Source organism: Manis javanica, chromosome 2 (genome assembly GCF_040802235.1).
Source record: "Manis javanica isolate MJ-LG chromosome 2, MJ_LKY, whole genome shotgun sequence".
Lineage (NCBI taxonomy): Eukaryota > Metazoa > Chordata > Mammalia > Pholidota > Manidae > Manis > Manis javanica.
Window position 1 is genome coordinate 199,918,098 of NC_133157.1, and position 21,149 is coordinate 199,939,246.

At 35.4% G+C, this 21,149-nt stretch overlaps 1 protein-coding gene across 1 annotated transcript; it reads left to right on the plus strand.

Moving 5' to 3' along the window:
* Window positions 1-432: 432 nt before the first annotated feature.
* On the plus strand, window positions 433-15,106 carry MED30 (mediator complex subunit 30). Its single transcript, XM_017650117.3, has 4 exons — window positions 433-763; window positions 6,231-6,389; window positions 6,867-6,971; window positions 14,714-15,106. Exons 1-4 carry the CDS (start codon window positions 587-589, stop codon window positions 14,807-14,809), a joined length of 537 nt encoding a protein of 178 aa, XP_017505606.1. The 5' UTR covers window positions 433-586; the 3' UTR covers window positions 14,810-15,106.
* Window positions 15,107-21,149: the final 6,043 nt, after the last annotated feature.

The following is a 21,149-nucleotide window of genomic DNA, read 5'->3' on the forward strand; positions in this document are numbered from 1 at the left end:
AGTCGGTATCAGGTCAGAGAAGCGTGGAAAATCAGGAATTTCGTTCTCTAAATTTAAATCGCAGGTTATCAATTGCAAGCTGAATGTGACTTAAGCAAGTCAAACTAGTCCCTTTGAGCCTGCCTCCTAGCTGTAAAAGAACAACAATACTACAAACTTCATAGGCTTGTTATAAGAAAATGCTCAACAAGGAAACTATCGCAAAATAGTTCTCTCCGTAATTCTCACAAGAGGCTGAAACTCTGGGAAACGAATTTTGGGAAAGCGCACCCGTCTCTCATCACGCGCACCGCCCCCTCTGGTGATTGGCTACTCAACTTGACTGTCCCGCCACCCGTCCCACCCCCCCGGACACCGGCCCAATCCCCACCGGCTTTGCATCCCAGGCAGCACCCGATTGGGCGGCCCCTGAACGCCATGATGACGCCATACGTCACGGTGGGCGGAAGTTACGATCGCTGTTTTGAAATCAGGCCGCGGGGGTCCTACAAGCTCCTGCCCTCGCGGAGGCAGGCAGCTTCTCTACGCCGGGCGGACCCCTGACGACTACGCTGCGGCCCTACGGGCCTAAGGCCGCAGCCACGCCATGTCCACCCCTCCTTTGGCGGCAGCGGGGATGGCTCCCGGGCCCTTCGCCGGTCCCCAGGCTCAGCAGGCCGCCCGGGAGGTCAACACGGCATCGCTGTGCCGGATCGGGCAGGAGACGGTCCAGGACATCGTGTACCGCACCATGGAGATCTTCCAGCTCCTGAGGAACATGCAGGTGGGAAGCGGCTCCTGGGCGTCCGTGGAGAACCCTGGGTGTTTCTGCGAGGCGAAAGGGGCGCTAGTTTAGTCGTTATATCGGGGTCCCTGAGCGTCAACCGCGCTGCCCAGGGCAAATCTCAAAAGTAGAGTAACCTCCATTTACGTTCTGACGTGGTCCCCAACGATGTGTCTGTCCTCAAAAGTCTGCAATGTAAAGGCGATATTTTCCAGACCGGATCTCTCGAAGACTGAAGCCACGTTTTCAAGATTCCACTGGGATCTCTAGTTACTAGGCAAACCCTTGCACCTTTGACGGTAAAGGTGGGTCTTACTCAGCTACCCTCATTAGATTACTTTTATCTTTTTTACAGCAAAATAGTTTCTGAGGGTCCAAGGAGTTGAAAAATTTAGATTCTGCTCACCAATTTTGTTAAACTGTTTTAAATGCACTTAAAGTTTTGACATATGTATTTACTTGTGAAACCAGCATCCATCACCCCAGAAAGTTTCCTCATGCCTAGGATTGTAATTGCTGGGTCTTATGATAAATGTCTGTTTAGCATTGCAATAGAATTTTTTCAAGGTGGGGCACCATTTCACATTCCCATTATCAGTGTTTTGGTTATTCCTCCATGTCCGCCAGCACTTGTTATTGTTTGTCTTTCTGCTTTGCAAATATTTTTTCCCAGTCTGTGGCTTGTCTTTTCATTCTTTTCATATTGCCTTTTGAAGAACAGACATTTTAAATTTTGACAGAATTTATCATTTTGTTCTTTTATAAAGGTTTTGCTTTTGATTTCATACCTAAGAAATCTCTGTCTAACCCAACATGACAAAGATTTTCTCCTAGTTTCTTCTGGAAGTTTTACAGTTTCAGGTTTTATATTTAGGTCTATGATCCACATTGAGTTAATTTTTTAATGTAATAATAGGTGTGGACCCAGGTGCATTTCTTTTTTCATTTGGATTGGACAACTGTCCAGTTGTTCCAGCACCATTTTGCCAACCCATTTTTGTTTGACTATCTTACTAGTAAGACGTGGATATCATTTTTGTTTTATGTATGAGGATTCTGTGGTTCAGAGAGGTGAGGTGACTTGTCCTAAGCTAGTCATCAGTAAATTTGAAACCAGGCATTCACACTCTTACAACTTTTATTTCAGTGGGTGCACTAAAGAGTGTTTTCTTGCCTTTCTTTTAAGTGGTTAAGATTTTTTTCTCCTTATTATATAAGTAACTCAGTTGTATGGAAATCTTTTCAGACCATGTCACTATGCCACTGTAAAACACAACACAGAGTCCAGAAGAAGATAGGAAATCTTTGGCAATTATTTAAAAACTTAATAGATTATTATCTAAGATGATTAACATATAGATTAAGTAATTTCCCAGAATTTAGCAAATAACTATTTTTAATCTGCTGTATTCAAAGTATTGAATTAGGACTAGTAGAGCTAATAGCTAACGTTTATCAGGTACTTTTCTTGGTCAGGTACATGGTTGTAAGAACAGTTCTATAAAGTATTTTTATTCCCATTTTATAGTTAAAGAAACTGAGGCTAATTAGAGAAGAATTTACCCAAAATCACACATGATTAGTAGCTGTTCCTACTAACCTTTTAATAATACTAACTTGCTGACAATCTGTATTATTAACAGAAATGTAATACACATCCATGACCTACACCATAAGAACTAAACTCTGAAAAAATATTATCAGTAACTAGGTTACATGTGTACATATATTCAAAACAAATTTTAAGGGTCGTGATAGCTTTTCTTTGTGCCTGCTATATTGTGAAATCTGTGGTTGAACTTAAATCTAAGACTGGTTGAACTCATCTAAGATCCTTTGGGCATATCATAATCGACTGAAAAAGCAGCAGTAATATGCTCCTTCATTTCCAAAAAGCTGAACACATAACAGGCTACATATAATCTAGTTATTTATTAATACATTTTTTTTAAAAAGTATTGAAATTTTTTAAATTATCTTCTGTATTACTAATCTAGAAGGATGACGTACCATAAATACAAACTGCTAAGATTATTTCTAAGTGTCAGTTTTAGAGAAGTAGATATTTATTAGTTGCTTTAGCCTCTTGAGAGAATCTATTGGAAACTATGGACTCTTAGCAGAAAAATGCATATATATACATTTTGGATCCACACAAGGATCACCAGATACAGGTTAAGTAAGACCCTGCATAAGAAAGTATTGCTTTGGTTCTATTTGTTGTCCTTTAAATCTTTAAAAAAATTTTTTGACATAATACATTCAGAATTCAGAACTAAAAAAAGGACATTACAGTGGACATTCTCCCTCTCGTCCCTATCTGCTAACTCCTTTCCACAGGCAAGGATTGTTAATGATTTTTATTATTATTCTTGTGTATCATTCCATATATTCTATGCATATGTAAACATATGTGTACATATTTATTATTTATCCCCTTTTTGAATAGATAATAATATATTATACACAACATTTTGCATCTGGCTTTTTTCATTTGGTATATTTTGGAGTTTATTCATATCTGTACAGAAGGTAATTCCTTTTTCTTTTAAGGTGTATGGTAATCCACTGCATGGAAATACTGTAATTTATTTAACCAGTTCTCTAGTGAAGGGCTTTTAGCCTCTCACTATATGCTGCAGTACATAACCTTCTACACAAGTATACCTGTAGGATAAATTCTTAAATGGCTTTGTGCTTCTTTAATTAAATGTATTTGGATAAATTACCCTCCATGGGGGTTGTAGCAGCTTTCTGCTACTATGTCCTGACCAAGGCCAACAACTAGACTCCAAACATACCAAGTTTTATTTTAGGATCTTTGATCATTTGATAGGTGAAGGTCTACTTTACGTTTCTCCTAGTGTGAATAAGTTTGAGCATCTCTTCATATATTTATGTCATTTATATTTCCTTTTCTGATGCTTGTTAATTTGCCCACTGTCTTCTCCCAGTTTATAAAATTTGGCTATTTACATAATAGAAAAATTTGTTTGATGTGCTATCAGTTGCAAGTATTCTTCTCCCAGTCTATTGTTTAACTTTTGGCTGTGCTTATGGAAGTTTTGCTTTACATGTTTTTTTTTTTTTTTTTTTTGATAGTTGAATTTCTCAGTCTTAGGGCTTTTGGGCTCTCTGTCTAGTTAGGAAGGCTTTCCCCACTCCAAAATCAGGAAGAATTTTGTTTTTTGTTTCAATTTTTATATTTAAAATTTTCATGTATATGGACTTTATCCTAGATAAAGTGTGAGGTAGGGCCCTGGCCTTACTTTTTTCTGAAAGGTTATTTGAATAATTCATTTTCCTCCCCTGCTGATTTCAGATGCTACTTTATTCAAATGGCTCTACCTCTGGGTGCTCTATTCCACTTTACTGCCTGTCTTACCTAGTAATGCCAAACTTTCGTTTATTTATTGAGGCTCTATAATGTGTTTACACTTATTTTTTCAAAATTGCCCTGGCTATTCTTATTTTTCCACATATATTTCAGAATCAGTTTGATCAATTTTGAGCATTTTTATTAGTTGATTTAACCTGGAGAGATTTACATCAGTAGGATGTGGAGTGTTACTAACCAAGAACATGGAATATCCTTTTCTTTGTTCCTATGAATTATTTTTTTAAGTTTTTATCTTGATTGTTGCTATGGTAAATGAGATCTTCCTCCTCTCTTATTTTGTTTGCTTTATTTACTGAGAGTTCTTTTACATGACATCCTTCTTAGTGAATTTTAAGTATAGATTTACAGATAAAATAACCCATTGAAGTAAAATAATTCAGACTGTACTTTAAAACCTTCTGTGTGAGTGCGTGATACTAAATATAGGGATATAAATGTGAATGACCTCCAGTCTTCATTAAGTAGAAAGTATGGGCAAAGTATTAAACCTAGTAAATGTCATAATCAAGGTCCTTAGTGCTTCTACATGCAAGATGTAATCAAAGTATTCATTACCCAAAAAGGAAAACAGGGATCCTTTGAGACTTTTCTCTCATTTGTTAGTGTTTGCAAGTTCATAAATTGAAAGTTCATGAGAAATCCTACATTGTATTGGCGGGATGAGGGGATGAACTCAAAATGCCTTTTTCCTTTAAACTGTTTTGACTAAATCAGCCTTTCGTATTTTATCATGTTTCTCTGAGGTATCCTGAGAATGTTTTAATGCTTGAGAATTTTTCTGGAAATCCTAATAACTCACTTCAAACAATTTCAGAATATTCATCTCCTTAATTTATAAACTATAACATTACAAGAAATTTGGAAATGAGACAAAAGAAGAAATAAATTTTTCAAACTTATCTCCCTATTATATCTTTTATCGACTATATATAGGCTTTTCCAGTATTTTTTTGCATGCTTATGATTTTATCTACTTGTAGTAATAGTGTGTCCTGTTTTCTTCTTTCTCCAAACATATCACACAGTTTTTTTCTACAACCTTCCTCATCTATTTAGAAAAGAAAAAAGAGTGAACTGATGCTTAGAAAGACTGGAATGATCTTCTAGCTCTTAGACAGTAGTTAGTATCTTGGTTTTAAGTCACTTTAATCCCCCAAATAAGCATATTGGTAAGTACTTAAAAGGAAAGCACTACATATACTACAAAACATGGTACAAATGTTAATTCTGATACAAGGATAGTTTCACAGATCAAATTGTGGGAAAGAAATACTGTGAGATGTACAGAGAAATGAAGATTTGTTCATGAGTTTCAGCAATGCACAGAAGGTACAGTTATAAATTCTAAATGAGTAATAGTTGCTGTTTATCTGTGATTTTATCATTTCATTATATACTTTTGGTTTCTGAGGGTAAAATTCTGAATTAAAAATATAAATGCATCCAAGACAGAATTATGATCATAGAAGTCCCTTAAAACAATTCATTAACGATGTTCAAGTACCGATTGATTTGCACCTGTATCTCCTGCTGTTGATTTCTTTTTAGAGTGAAACTCTTGGTGATAGCTTTATGTTTTAATGAATACCTTGTGCTTAATTATCTCATCGTAGTTAAGGAATTTTGAGATTATTTTTACAGCAGCAGCTGTTACTATTCCTTTTCTTCTGAAAGTCCTATCTTCACTTTTTCTTTTCTTTGTTTTCTGTTTTTAATTTCCAGGTTGAGTTCAGCAGCTTGCTGCCTTTATATAATAACCAGTAATTTTAAAGTTGTGCATTCTTTTTAAAGATATAATATACTTCAAAAATTAGAGAGGATAAGGCTTTCAACTGGTCAGGGAGGCATATCATGAAGTTTTTTCCTAGGGCTGTTTTACAGCACTCAGACAGTATGCCAGGAGCTAATAAATGAGCATATATTACTCTTAAAATCTTAAAATTATACTTACTTATAGAGAACAGTTTGCTTTTATGGAGTGCTTAAAAACTGTTTCTGTTTGCTAGCTTTACTGACAGAAAAATCTTGATCTTCATTACTTTGTATTATTTTGTTTTACCTGATAAGCTGCCAAATGGTGTCACTTACCATACTGGGACATATCAAGACCGGTTAGCAAAGCTACAGGATCATCTTCGCCAACTTTCTATTCTCTTCAGGAAGCTGAGATTGGTCTATGACAAATGCAATGAGAACTGTGGAGGGATGGATCCCATTCCAGCAGAGGCAAGTCTTAGAAGTAGAGACAGATAAATATAAGATATAAGAGAGTCCATGACTTGTGTCATTTTTTCCTTTCTCCCTTTCTCCTATTTTCACAGTATTTCCAGTTTTTGAATTACATCAGTGTTACTTTTGACTAGAGAAGATGAAAATACAGTACATATGCATATGATTAGTATTATCTTTATTTCTTGTAGACTTTAACATCCAGTGAATTTATGTTGTTGGGAGGAAAGGATTATCTTTGATAATTTAATTAAATCAGTGCATTTTTTAAGCATAAGTTTGAATAATGTTGTAAAATACTTTTAAAATAGTTTTCATATAAGTTCTTTACAGATAAAAAGTTATGTTTTCATCATTATTTATTTAGATTAGCTTATTGGAATCATTCTAGTTTTAAAATGTATTCTTTAGATTTAATTGTGGGTCATAGATATGTGTTAGTTAACTAGGCATTTGACACTCTTGTCATTCCAGCAACTTATTCCGTATGTTGAAGAAGATGGCTCGAAGAATGACGACTGGGCCGGCCCACCTCGTTTTGCTAGTGAAGAAAGGCGAGAAATTGCTGAAGTAAATAAAGTAAGTTACTTGTCTGTATATTCTGTATTTCAGAATTATTGATACAAATTACAATGGAGTCTGCGTAACTCAAAACAATCATTTGAATTATAGAATGACATGAGGTTGTTTCTGTGGCTTATTTAACATAGAACCACCTCGTACAACCAAGAACTAAAACATAAGCAGAAATGCCATTTGAATAGTCAGAATAAAGATCTCAGAATTCAAGCAGTAAAGCTCTTAGGAAAAATTCATAGGCTCTCAGTCATAACCCATTTACTTTTTTCTTTTCTAGGCAAAATTCTAGCTTCCTAGCTTATGCATTTGGAGCAGCAAATGATAAAAATTTAGAAAACAGAAATGTGAATGTCTCAACACCTGAATAAGAAATTGAGTTATCAAAGCATTACCCTACCTCGAAAAAGTCCCCAACTTGAATGTATTTATTGCCAAATATATTCAGAAGTTCAGAAGATAATGTTCAAATCGTTCTTTTGAAACAGATAAATAGGGACAGTTGTCAGTTCATTCTGTGGTGGAATCATGGTGCAGGCTTACCAAAACCTAGGAAATAGCACAATAAATAAAACTACCACTCTTTCAGTTACAAATACACACCCCCATTCCCTGCCCTGCTCCTAAAATTCTTAATTCTAGTTAAAAGAATTCATCAGGGTATTAATAGTTCACCTGCCACAACCAAAGAGGGTTTTCTGAGGTATTTGAGGATAATTCAGTTTACATATATATGCAGCTTCAACAGATTAAATTGGAAGAAAAGTTTTTCTCGGATCTAAAAGACATTTGGTGGAATTCATATGTTGCTGATACAAAGAATACTTAAAACCATTAACAAGATAGTCTTTTCTTTTTAATTTCAGATAAATAGCCACCATTTTTCGTACAGGTGAAATACAGAAGTAGTCCTGTTAAAAACAGGCATAAAATAAGATGCCTTACACCACTATGTTTAATGTTGTAAGTTATAGCCAGTACAAAAAGAAACAGAAATAAACTTTAAGAAGCAGGGTTATAATATTATACATAAGTTTGTTAAGTTTGTTAATCTTGTATATGTTATAACTGATTCTATACCAGTTCATTATAATGTTTACTAATATTACAACTGAAGCTTGTTATAACTTTATTATGTTATACTGTTGTTAATATAACTGCAGCTTGATTAACAACTAGAGTCAAGAGTTTGATAAAAGGGCTTAATATAAAATCAATACCATTTTCTTAATAATGCTATGTCAATTAGATTGTAAGATCCTTTTCACTAATCACAACAAGTATTAGGAATTATCTCAATGATGTATGTGACTAAACTTATTAAGCTACATAATAAGTTTGACTAATTAAAAGGACGTATAAAGTTCTGTGGGCAATATTCTAAAAATATCAGTCTTGAATATTTCATAGTTTTAATGTAGTACCAATCCAAATCCAAGTATCAGTTGTCTTGAGGGAACACAAAAATAATATTGTAGTGCAATGCCAATCAAAAAACAAATCCAAATTAAGAGTTTTTTGAGAACATACTAAAATACCAACAAAATTCTTAGAAGAGTAATAAAACTGCTTCAAAAATTACATGAAGCATCTTATACAAACAATAATTATGAAATAATAGCACAAGAATAGATTTGTAAAAGAATAGCCAGAAAAAGTCTATTTTATCTGATAGTTTAATATGACATAGAGGGATTGTGTAAAAAATTAGTCTTTAAAAATAGAAACTTTGGGAGGAAATTAAGCTAGCTTTTATGTATACCATATGTCAAAATGAATTTCAGAGTTGAAAATAAGATCTGTAAAACAAAATATTGAAAAATTAAAAGAAAAAGTATATTATCAAAACTTGGGAGAAAGGAAAAAGATGGATATGTTTTGTGAAATAAAAAATTTTAACTTTTTTTAGAAAAGTAAAAAGAAAAGTAGTCCCAGCAAATTTGTCAGTAATGAATGAGCGTAAAGAACCTGTAGTAGGAAATTGGTAGCAGATGAGGAGGGGCTTGAGAACTTTTAATTTACATGTTTAAAAAGAAACGGTGTTTGGTAGTCCAGGGACACGAGGCATTTATTTGTTCAGAAATGTTATATGTTTCTGTTAATAGCCCACGTATTAATTCACAATAGCTGTGTTCTATCATTTTTCTCTGTAATAAGGGTATTTTTTACTGAATACAATGAAATACATATATAAGTAGAACATTACTCTAATGAAAACTTTGATTTCAGAGTCCTACATGTGACATAAATATAGTTTGTTCTCTACCATAGAAGATTTTATGATTTTTTTTAGGGGGTGAACTATAAATTCAGAAAGATATAATTTTTCTAAATATATATTTCATTTCACTTTTCATTTCTCTAAATTCTTTTTTTTCCAATTTGATGGCTTAGAAATGTTATTTTTTAATTTTTTAAACCCTTTAATATGATCAGAATTTAGTAGAACTTTGTCAGTGTGTAATAAAAAAATATCAGCTATTGAACTAGAACTTTGTGAATTTTAAATGATGTAATTGGTACAGAGTATATGATGTATAAAAGAATTTCTTTCTCCACATGAGGATTTAACTCTCTTCCAGTTTCTCTTTCTTCTAGTTTCCTTCCCCCAACCTTTCAATGCAGTTTTATCATATTTGGGGTTAAAAAATATTCAGCATTCATATTTTTATGGCACATAAATATTATTTATTGCTAAGCCACATAGTAAACTAGGGTTACATTTTCTTGGTTGAAAATTTTTTTTCCTAGAGTTAATAATTTGCATACTTTTTAAAAAATCTGGATAATCTTTGTGAATTTGTACCAGCTTCTCAGTACTGTTTTCCAAGTTTCCACAGAATCAAAATTACCAATTATTGGTTCTTTCCCCCTGCAGAGTCTTCCTTCTTCTTGAGGTCTGGATTGAAGGCTCTTTATGCCTGCTGTTCATCCACTGTCCTGGGCTTTCCTCCACCTCTTCTGTTGGCTTCACTATTTCCTCAGTGTGGCTTCCTCTTTCTTACTCCATCATTGCTAAGGTACATACATCAGTGGCTTCTTCAGAAGGAATACAGGGACTTAAGTTTTTATACTTCACATAGCTGTCCAGTTGATAGTTTGGCTGGTTATAAAATCCTATGTTGTAAATTCATTTCCTTCAGAAATTTGTAAGTATTTTTCCATAATCTTCTCATATAGAGTTTGGCAAACTTTAAAGGGCTAGATAGTAAATATTTTAGGCTTTTTAGGACACATATGGTCTTAGTTGCCATGTAAAAAACATCCTTAGTTCATGGGCCTTACAAAAATAGGTCATGTGCCATAGTTTGCCAACTCCTATCTTTTTTGTTTTGTTGTCTTGCCAGATAGAGACTCTCAAAGATCTGGTGAGCATCTGATGCTTAAACATGAACCATCTGTAGTTAAGAGTAGGGCACCAGAGAGCTAATCAGAGGCTTTGTGAGTTTGCTTCATCATAACAAGATTGGGAAACAAGTTTGCTTTTTTACTTTGGGGGTCTTCTCAGCTATCATTTTCTAAGGTTTTCTTCTTTAGTGTTATTCATTTCCTTCAGAGAAGAATATTCCAGTGCCCTACATATTCTTTCTTCTTGCCTTCTGCTCTGCTGGTGGCACTGAATCTACAGCTGTTCTGGTTTAGTTTCACAGGAAATAAATCTGTTCTCTGAGAGGTGGGGCAGGGCACAGGGAAAGGGTCCTGTCACTTGTTCATGAGGAGTGGGAGTGACCGCCTAGGGTTCTTGGTGGGTTCTGTTGCTCTTGATGCTGTCCCTTCAGTTTTCATCCCCAGGCCACACCTGGTGCTTTTGAGACTGTATCTGTCTCCAGTCTCCATGCAGGATCAGTGCTGTTCTCAGGAGCATCCTTCCTGCATCTTCCTGGGTTGTAGTTTCCTCCCAAGTCATTTACCTCTCCCCTTCTATACTTCATCTTAAAATTTATACTTTGCATCTACTGTTGTCATCTTTCTCACCATTTTTCTCCACATGAGTTTGTAAGTTTTTTATTTCTCTCCTGCCATTTTATTAGGGCTTTGAGAAAAAGAACAGATAAGCAAATGTATTTATTCCATAGTGTTCTTCTGCAATAGGTTTATTTCAGTACACAGAATAGATACATAGTATTTTTGAAGGTTTATTTGCTTATGGAATAAAGGCCTATAGTTCAGACTTTGTGTTCCCATTCATCCTTAAGGTATTTGAGAACTCTTCCTTTGATTAAATCATTTGAATCTGTTGAAATTGCTGTTATAAGTGCTTCTAACTTTGGGGTAACACTTGTCTTAGTTAACATGATATTGAACTGAAAGATTTTACAAAGAAAAAATAATCTGTTCAGATGTTTTAAATTAAACAGGTTTAAGAGCTTAGCCCTATATTTTTATGAAAGTTATATTTTAAAAGAGAATTCAGAGGGAACGTATCTTCTCTTGAGTGGCATGTAAGTACTCATTTAATGGCCTCATAGCACTCTCTTCCTGGGAACTGTTACTCTATTTTGAAACAAGACTAGAGAATTAGATGGTAAAAAAAAAGGGGGGTGGATAAGATTTGGCTCAAATTGAAATTCCCAAAAAAACGAATGCAGAAGAGAATAGTTAAAAACTAAGCAAAGTGGATTTTTGACCCAAAAAGGTTTTTAACTCATTACTTAAATAAAACATCATAAATGTGAATTGAATTTAATTCTGACTAAATATGAATTGACATTATCCTGACTGATGAAGTGCTTCTACTATATTTTATTATTTTCCTCCATTTATTAAAATTTTGTATCTACCTTCTAGGATATAAGATTAAAATATGTAATTGAACATTTTTAAAACAGAGTAAGCTCATGGCCAACTGATATATTTTTCTGCCTTAATGGAACACACACTTGAGAGTGTTTCTGTGAAAACTGTGTTTATTTTAAATAGCCACCTAAACAGATGGTAAAATGTTGCTCTAATTATGTAATCACATAGATACTATTAAAAAATAGTTTAAATTCACCGATTTGATTTAGTTTTTCAACTACTTATAAATATCTATTCATAAACATATTTTCATATTCCTTTTGTCTACTACTTTAATAGTTCTTTCCTATTATGCAAATTTTAAAAAAATTAATAGTTACTAGATGGTGGTAGTTTTAAGGTTCACAGCAAGCTAAATAAAGCATACCAAAGTAATTTTGTATAGAAAATTAAAATGATTTTAATAACAGCTATGTCTTTTTTTTTTAATACCAACATATTTAACTGGAAAACAAAAAAAGGACAAGCTTCAAAATGATTGCTAGGCAGTTTTTTTTTCCTTTGTTTTTCTCTCCTAGCAATTCAAGAAACTTTCTGCCTGGGCTTTTTAATTTTTCATTTGAATATTAAAATACTGAGGTATATGGGTACCTGCTCTGTGCCAGGCATTGCTCTAAGTGCAGGGGTGACTGCTGTGAATCAGTCAGATACAGTGTCTGCCACCATGCACATTTTTACATAAGTAGACGGTTTCTTTTCTGAGGACGTAAGTCTCTAAGGGAAACAAAACAGCACACATTTCATGTTTTGGTAGATTATTTACAGAAACAAAAATATTGGACCATATTTTTAATACACTGGTTTTTGCTTGTATTAAATAAGTTTCATTATAGGCCTTGTGTAATCAGTAATAAAATTATATTATTGAGGTTTGATTAAGAATACTCAGAATTTTATTACAATGTGTATTTTCTTTTTATTCCTAATAAGCTACATAAAATAAGTGGCTTAATATACCCTTTGATGACCCTCACTCAGTCTTTTTCAACATATTATTGTTTTGGTACTTGAAATTATACAAATGACATTGACAGTGTGCTTACTATTTAGTCTACATGGCCTGTCTGTTTCTAATAACATATGTGTACCTCCAATGCCTATTATAGTGCCATGAAACTTTGGGGCACAAAATTTGTAATCAATATTTGATGTAAATCAGATTGGCCTAGTTTCAGGAATCAGATTTTTGGCTTATTTAAATACTTTACTTTTTTTCTTAATATATTCTGAATCCATAAACCCTACTAACCAAAATAAAGGATGAACATGTGTTTGAGACTATAATTTTAAGGATCAAAATGAGTTCTATTTTGCTTAAAACTATTCCATTTATTGTAAAATGAAATCAAAAGAGTGTGGGTATATTTGCAGAGTTGACATGTAACTGAATCCATGCATTTAGAAACTAGATAATTTTTGACCAATGGTCACAGCCTCTGTATATTATTAAGTTACATGATACGACTTAGCATAAACATATTTTTTTAAGTATCTGTTCTACTTACACCTTCACCTGTTAATGTAACAAATTTGGCACAGCTGATGGATTTTGGTAATAGCAGCTGTCAACCACTGTTAAAATCAATCACTGGCAAGACTGTATATATTAAATCCTGTATCATGTCATGAAAATTTATAGTTTAACAACTAATAGGCCTGTCAGCTTTGCTTTTGATAGTTTCATGTTTGGCTCTAGGTATTAACTTGTGTGCTAATTTTTTAAAATTTAAAACTTAATGGCATCTTTGAGAGAAACTATTCAAGTGCCCTATATCATACTTTAAAAAATGTACTATTCTCTAGAGTTGACTATTACCTTGAAAATATCCTACATTTTTTGTTCTCTTTTTAAGAATTAATAAGGTTATTTTTTTAAACATTTATATCAGAATTTATAGTTCCACATGAGTATTCTTCAAAAGCAGTTGTGTTAGAAAGCTATGCATTTATTTCAGTAATGCAAACATTGTGGGAACCATCTATAACCTCTGTTTTGATACTTACTTTGAAGTCTATTTTTAACTACCAAGAATTTAATTCTATTACTTCTAGTTACTTTACTTATACTGAAAATGTGGTCACTAGGCTTATTTTACCAGTCTTGGCTTTTGAGTGGTTTTCAGTTGTTTGTAAAGTTTAAATCCTTCCTCTTCCTTCTTTTCCATGGACATAGATTTGTCACCATAGAAATTATTTAGGAGAATCTATCCCACACACTTAATTAACCTTTTTCATTGCAATTAAATCATATTTATTCTCCTTTTTAATGGGTCCCCATTACCCACTACCAAATTTACCCTCCTCTTACTCTTTGCTCACCACCAACTTACAAATCCCAAACAAAAATATTTCCTTTTCTATATTGACAATTTATGTTCTCTGCCTACCAGTAGCATTTGTTGAATGCTTGCTTATATGCCAGGCACAGTTCTAACACTATGTGAATTAAATCTTTAATCTTCATGACAACACTTTTGAGGTAGGTTCAGTTGCTATCCCCATTTTTCTGATGTGGAAACTGAGGCACAGAGAGGGTCAACAATTTGGCCAGCATCCTGTATTTAGTTAGTGAAGAGGCTGAGTATAAGCCCAGAGAATCTGGCTACAGAGGTTATGCTCTGCACCATTATGTTACATTAATTTTGGGAAAACCTATATAGTTAGGTTTAGTAACAAATATTTAGCTCATTTTCCTTGATAGTGGAAGTAGAGGAGTAAAAAAGATGGAGGCTGGAGCCATAGGATTCTGCAGGCTGAATGACAATTCAGTTTGCTTTTCAGTGAATATATGTGGCCAGAAAAGGATTGAAACCTTCTGCCTTAAGGACATATTTAGTGTAATTTCTGTCTGGATCATTAGAGCTCAAAGTTATGACATTTTAATCTTCTAACTTCATGGCCTATAATTCATGAAACATTTCTGATAAATTCTTTTGTTTCTACAGAAACTCAAACAGAAAAATCAACAGCTGAAGCAAATTATGGATCAATTACGAAATCTCATCTGGGATATAAATGCCATGTTGGCAATGAGGAACTAAAGTGATATTTAAATTTCCTGCGTTACACATGTTGAACCATTTTTTTTTCTCTTAAATATTTTTCCCCTTTGAAGATTATTTATCTGCCTTTATTCTAGTCACTAGAATTAAAGTTCCTATTTTTAACATTGTGGTTTTGCTTTTAAGTGTTCATTGGCAGTTTTTTTAAAGCTGTTTTGTGAAAGATTACTGTAACAAGCTTTGATAGAGTTTGTATTTTGGTTAATCTTCATGAATTGAACAATTGTTTTTTAAAAGCTAAATAATTAAGTTTTGGAAATAAATTTTTTAATTTGATCAATGGTTGTTACGCTTATTTCATTGTCCTCTGAGAAAAGGTAAACTTTTAAATATCTTTGCAGATGAAACTATCAAGTACAGTCAAGCTGTGGCACAATTAAACATGTAGGTTACCCTTTCAGCTCAAGTTTAAAATTTAGTTTGAGTCCCAAACAAGTTAAAATGAGAAAACAGTTCATTTGTATACTGCTGTAAATAGATGAAAATTACTTGTATCATGCCCTTCAAGCATTTGATCTTAATGGGAATGATCTATCTCTGAAAGAAAACAGTAACTTGAGGGTGGCACAAACAAGTCACAACTGTGCACTTGTTTGCTATGTGCTTTAGGCCAGGAAGCAGTGCCCATACGACTTCTCAGATGCACCCACAACTTAGGTCGAGTACATTTTGGACACGGTCCACCTTGAAGAGTCTTCAGTGAGCTCTAGTTCTGTGTGACCAGTTCTTCTGTAGACTGATAAGTCTGCAGCAAGTCCTCTATGGAGACTTCCTGCCTCAAGAGCTGGCCTCTCAGATTATAACTACATACCCTCAAATAAGATAGATTCCTCTCAGGAAGGACCTAGCCAGCGTGATCCAGAAACCCCTACCATGCGGCCTTGGTTTTGACTCAATGCTAAATACTGCTAGATGACTCCTCTGGTATAGGCATAAAACTCTGAAAGGGTACACAAGAAACTGATAACCTGCTTCCTCTGGGGAGGGGACCTGGGTGGCTGAAGGTGAGGATAGAGAAGACGCTTACTTTTCATTGTACAATCTTTGGTACCTTTGGAATTTTATAGCATATACAAATATTGCCTATTTAAAAAATAGGTAAAGTTTCATTTTAGGTTACGCAGATTTCCACCTGTAACAAGTAGCAGATGGCACAAGATGAGAAACCATGTCGGTGTTTTTAGACCATCTATTTGTTCATCAGAACAAGCCCAATGTTAGTCAGACAGGGAGTCGCCCCCGCCCACAGTGGGAAGCCCTGCAGTTACAGGCAGAAGGTAAGGGGATATGAAGCTATGATAGGGAGAAGAATTAGGACCAATAATTCAATCTACCCAGTAGTTTGTAGTATGAAGGGCACTATAGTTCATATACCTATCACCAATTGAACATGCAGGGTTTTTACAGGTGTTCATTACTATGTCCTTTGCACGATAGATTGCTGGTTACTATTTCAAATTTAGTGTTTTGGTGTTGACAACTTTTAAAGCAGTTATTTTAACTGAATGTTCTTTTTTGTTTTAATTACCATACTTAACTCCTTAGATTATTCAAGGAACCATAAATTCAGCTCTTAAAGGGAATGTGGAAATTCCATCTTTTGGGGCCTTAGTTCTATAGACAATCTCTACTGCGGAGCAATCATCAATGAAGTGGTACTCAGCTACAGAGCTGTAGCCCCAGGTTCTGGGAGCGTGTGTTTGTAGCCCTCAGAACTGATGCTGACCTATCCCCAGTCACTCACAAGTCTACTTGGGCCAATTCTGAATACGTTGGTGGCTATTAAACACACAGACCCCACTACCATACTTTCAGCTGTTTCTTGAGGGAAAGCACGCCAGTAAATGGAAGCCAGGAAGGCAACTCAGTCATGATGTGTGGCATTGGACAAGTTAATCTCTTGTTTTTTCTCTGAAAAATGAGTGGGATTAGATCTTTATTCTATGTTAGAAATTTAGTTGTAAATAGAAACCCAATTCAAAATGGCTTCAGCCAAAAAGGGGTTTTATTTGTAAGAATGCTAGAGCAGAGATCAGAAATCAAAGAAAACTCCAAGAACCAAGGCTTCAGGATTTAAAACGAAGATTCAATGCCCAGGTTTCTCCATGCCCATCCCTAACTGTACTCTGTCTTTGCTCATTCTCTTAACTGACAGCAGACTCTCTCCAAATGGTGAGAGAGATGGCCTTCCAATGGCTTACTTTTACATCTTTTCTATACCCTGACCCCAGAAGCTAGGCTGGCTTCTATCACTCTAAACTGAGAATTGAAATGGATCCTAATTAGCACAGCCCAGGTCATACAACCAACCTTTGGACCAAATGCTGTGCATTTTGTGTATTAAGATGATACTATTAGACTACTATTAGTACTATGACCCAGGTCATAAGCTCGTCTCTAGCCAGGAATTGTGTGTGGAGGACACAGAAAAGTTACTCCAGGGAATAAATATTAGAAAAAAGGAACCAGGAAAATTTGCAAGGAAAACACAAACAGTGGCAACCACAGTTCATTGATATACTTCTTTGGTTATATTACCTCTGATGATATGAATTATTCTGATATGAATTATTCAACTCTCAAAAGCCCAAGAAACTTTACAGAAAATAAAATATATCATTGACATTTTAATCTTAATTTTTTCCAGAATTTGTAGACTTCTATACTGACATTTTTCTTTGCAACTTTTTTTTGCAGCTGTTTCATTTAGTTGTCATGCAATCTTGTTAAGTCTCAGCCTGGTCTGGGTTAAAGCACAGATAGGAAAGAACTAGGAAAAAAATGTAATGAAAGCTCCAGCATCCTGGTAATAAAATTATCTTTAAAATGATTTGGAAACCTAAGGCCCTGATCATTCAGACTTTACATCCCTTGGCACCATTACAAGCCAAAATGTGTTAACCTGACATTTTGATGTAGCTCTAGTTTGAGTAATTCATTTTCCTCCCTTAAATTCCCAGGAAGTTTAAGCTAGATAGAAGAGTCTTAGCCTTAAACTGAAATGTATGCTTGTCCTAAAGCTCAAAGAATTTGTTATTCTAAGTGTTCTTAAATCTGCCCAACATAACCATATGCCTTAAATTTTTTTCTATTCTTTTAACATACTCATGGACAAAGGGGTGTTTTCTTTAAGCCTAAACTGAAAGGTATTCTAGATGTACATATTCTTTTCAACATGGTAGCAATCTTGAGTTCTTTCACATTTTTAACTTTTAAGAATTAGAGCTCATAGATTTTTTTTAAGTTAACATTTGTATATAGGGTTGAATTGTGCACTAATGCAGGTATATCAATAAATGTAAGAATGCACTGATGATTTATACATTTCTTTTGAAAGTTCTTACTGTTATCAATAGGTAATTTCCATTCCATAAAGAGCTAGAAAATTTGCAATAAAAATGTAAACCTACCTGTATTTTCTCTATACTTTGAGGTCTTATTCTTCCACAGCACAACATCCCAAGATCACCAAGTGCTCTATATAGATTTATAGGTATGGAAATAGCCTTGAGGAACTGATTTTTTCCAGTAATAAATATTTGGAGCAAAGAACTTTAAGAGAACAAAAACCCTAAAATTCACCTATACACAAATGTACCTTTTTTAAGGATACTGGACCAACTATATTCTTGGGTATCAGAGGCTAAGAACCCTCACTCTCATCATCCACAATCATACCAGTTAGGGAGAAATTGAAGCAATAATGCCATAGTCAATAACTTTAATGGGCAAAGGGAAAGAAGGGGACTGACACATGGCCTTCCATCCTTATAGGTCACAATACTTCCAAGAGGTGAAGTCAAAAAGAAGATATTTATTTCTCTTCATTCCCTGTTCCACACTGAACCTTCTTTTATACTGATACAATAACTAAACTGGATTTCTAATTTACTTAACAAAGAGTCATTTATCGACCACCAGCAGCCTCCTGGCACCAGACTAGGATGTGGGTATGCCAAGATGGAAAGGACCTTTCACGCAAAGGCTATGGAATATAAACTAGAAGAGAGATGTTCACATACACAAACTCTAGGCTAGTCAGAGAGAACTCCTCCACATTCACAAATTAGATGCTCACCAATCAACCCAAGGAACCAACAGAACTGCTTTTATTCCACTGAGACTTAGATTTTAGCGGTGCCTATAAAGCACATCAGAGCTCAATCTTCCCCTGAACATCACGCACACAGAGTATCTCTATGGTTAAAAGTCATTGCTGTGCATGCCCTGGATTGTACCAAGCTAACTTAAGATAAAGATACAAGCAAGCAGCACTGTAAAAATGAGAGCATGAGCACTGTAAAGATGAGAGCATGGCACAGCTTTAACTGCAATAAGGTGAGGGAAATAAGCCTCCAAACAGCTTTGGGAGAGGGAAGAAAAGTCATTTGCGGAAGCTCAGTGCTTAAAATCTACAGATGGCAGAGCTAACAAATAAATCAATTAGAGAATGCAAAGTGTGAACAGAAACATAAATGTGAATTAAAACCATACCAACTTGAAGTTATGTATAAAGTATTTTAACCACTGCCACTAAAATTTTAAATTGAATTCTCTGATGAAACAGAAAACTGGTATAATTGCCTGAGTAAAGAGTGGTTGGAGAATTACAGCTGGTAGGGGAAAAAATGTGTTTCTATGTTTTGAATAGACAGCAAAAGCATAACAGATGAATAGAAAGGGCTTGCCAAGGTACCAACAATAGGCCAGGCGAGAAATAACTAAAGCTTAAGACACAGAGGCAGCAAGGGAACTTGAACGAAGTAGCAGGAAGTTTATTTCCCATCATGTTCATCTTGATGGATTCCTGTTTCTTGCATGTTGCTTGCTCTCAACAATTCATGCACAGTTGTAGCAATACAGTCTGTTGACCTAGTGAGGCCATAGAGGGTATTTCCTGGAGCTGCTAGTCTCTGTTTTGAGCATCTAATTTTTTTCTGGACTTTCAAAATATTTTTATACAAGTCTTGGGTTATTTATTTACTTGCTCATAACTCTGTATTTGCTGGGGAGGCAGGTAGGAGTGGGTAGGGAAGGGTCTTCTGCTTTCAGATGGTGGGAGAGTCATATCGCCTTAGAGAATCTCAGCCTCTCCCGTGACTGAGTCCTGAAGAGTGGGGAGGAGTGAAAACCCTGGAGACAAACTGCCTCTATCCCAGCTCTGCTGCTTCCCGGCTGTTCGCTTGGACAAATTATTTAACTTGCTTAGGACTCGGTTTATCTCCTCTGTAAAACGGATGAAAAGTAGGTTCTCCTAAGGATTTTATTTTTAAACAGCTCTGAAAACAGAAAAGTTTATATTTACAAGAGCTAAATATTTAAAAATCGACCAATGTCTTACTGCACAAACAACCCAATCACGCACAAGTGTGAAATGAGGTGAGGCTTTAGTGGGGGGCCCACAGGGGTGAGGGAGGGGCTGTAGATGTCAGGTGTCATCATCTCCGCTCGCGCTTCAGTCTGAAGTAAAGACCTTGACACATGAATTCCTTGTCACCTATTTCCCCTCTCCACAAGCCAGTTCTTCCTGGAAATGCCTTCAGCGAAGCAGCACCACAGCTTCCGCCCGCTCACAGCGGGACCTCAGAAGCTCGGGGAGATGCCTCACCATTGCCTCTGTCTCGGTGAGTAAGGCTCTAACTCTTCACCCTCCCTCGGGTTTTGGATCCCATCTGTTTCATTCTATCACTTTTGTCCTCTCAGTTTCCAATTTCTAGCTGTCTTTTATCCCAAACGTGTTTTCTAAATGCTAACTTCCCACAGACACACCCAGGTAACTACAATGGCCATCCTGCACGAAGCTCTCACACATGGCCAAATCCAGCACTGGCTTATCCTCTTCCTCAACCTGGATGCCCTGTCCTCTCTTCCTTCTGCCTGATTAAATCCTTAACCATCCTTCAAAACTCATCTGAAACCCCAGTGCTGCCCCTGACATCTTCCCATACTGATTTCCACCACCTCTGAGCTGTGGGGACTTGGGGATCGGATGGAGCCCACCTTCTGCTCTTATGTTCCAGTTTCATGTGCGCTTTGCCTGCCCAGGTAGGTGGAAGGCTCCCTGGGATGAGGAGTAACTCTCCCCCTCCCCTGCCCAGCACACTGCTATGACCTTTCACATGCTCAATTAATAGTGAGTGGTTGAACTTGCTTGAATCCAAATAGATATTAAATCATAAGTTCCCAATGATTAGAAAATCCTTTGAGTGTGTAGAATGCCTTCGGTAAACAGTTCTTTATTATACTTTATTACACTTACATAAGAAATAATACATTTGAGATCTAAACAATTGATGTATTAATGAATACACTCCATTTG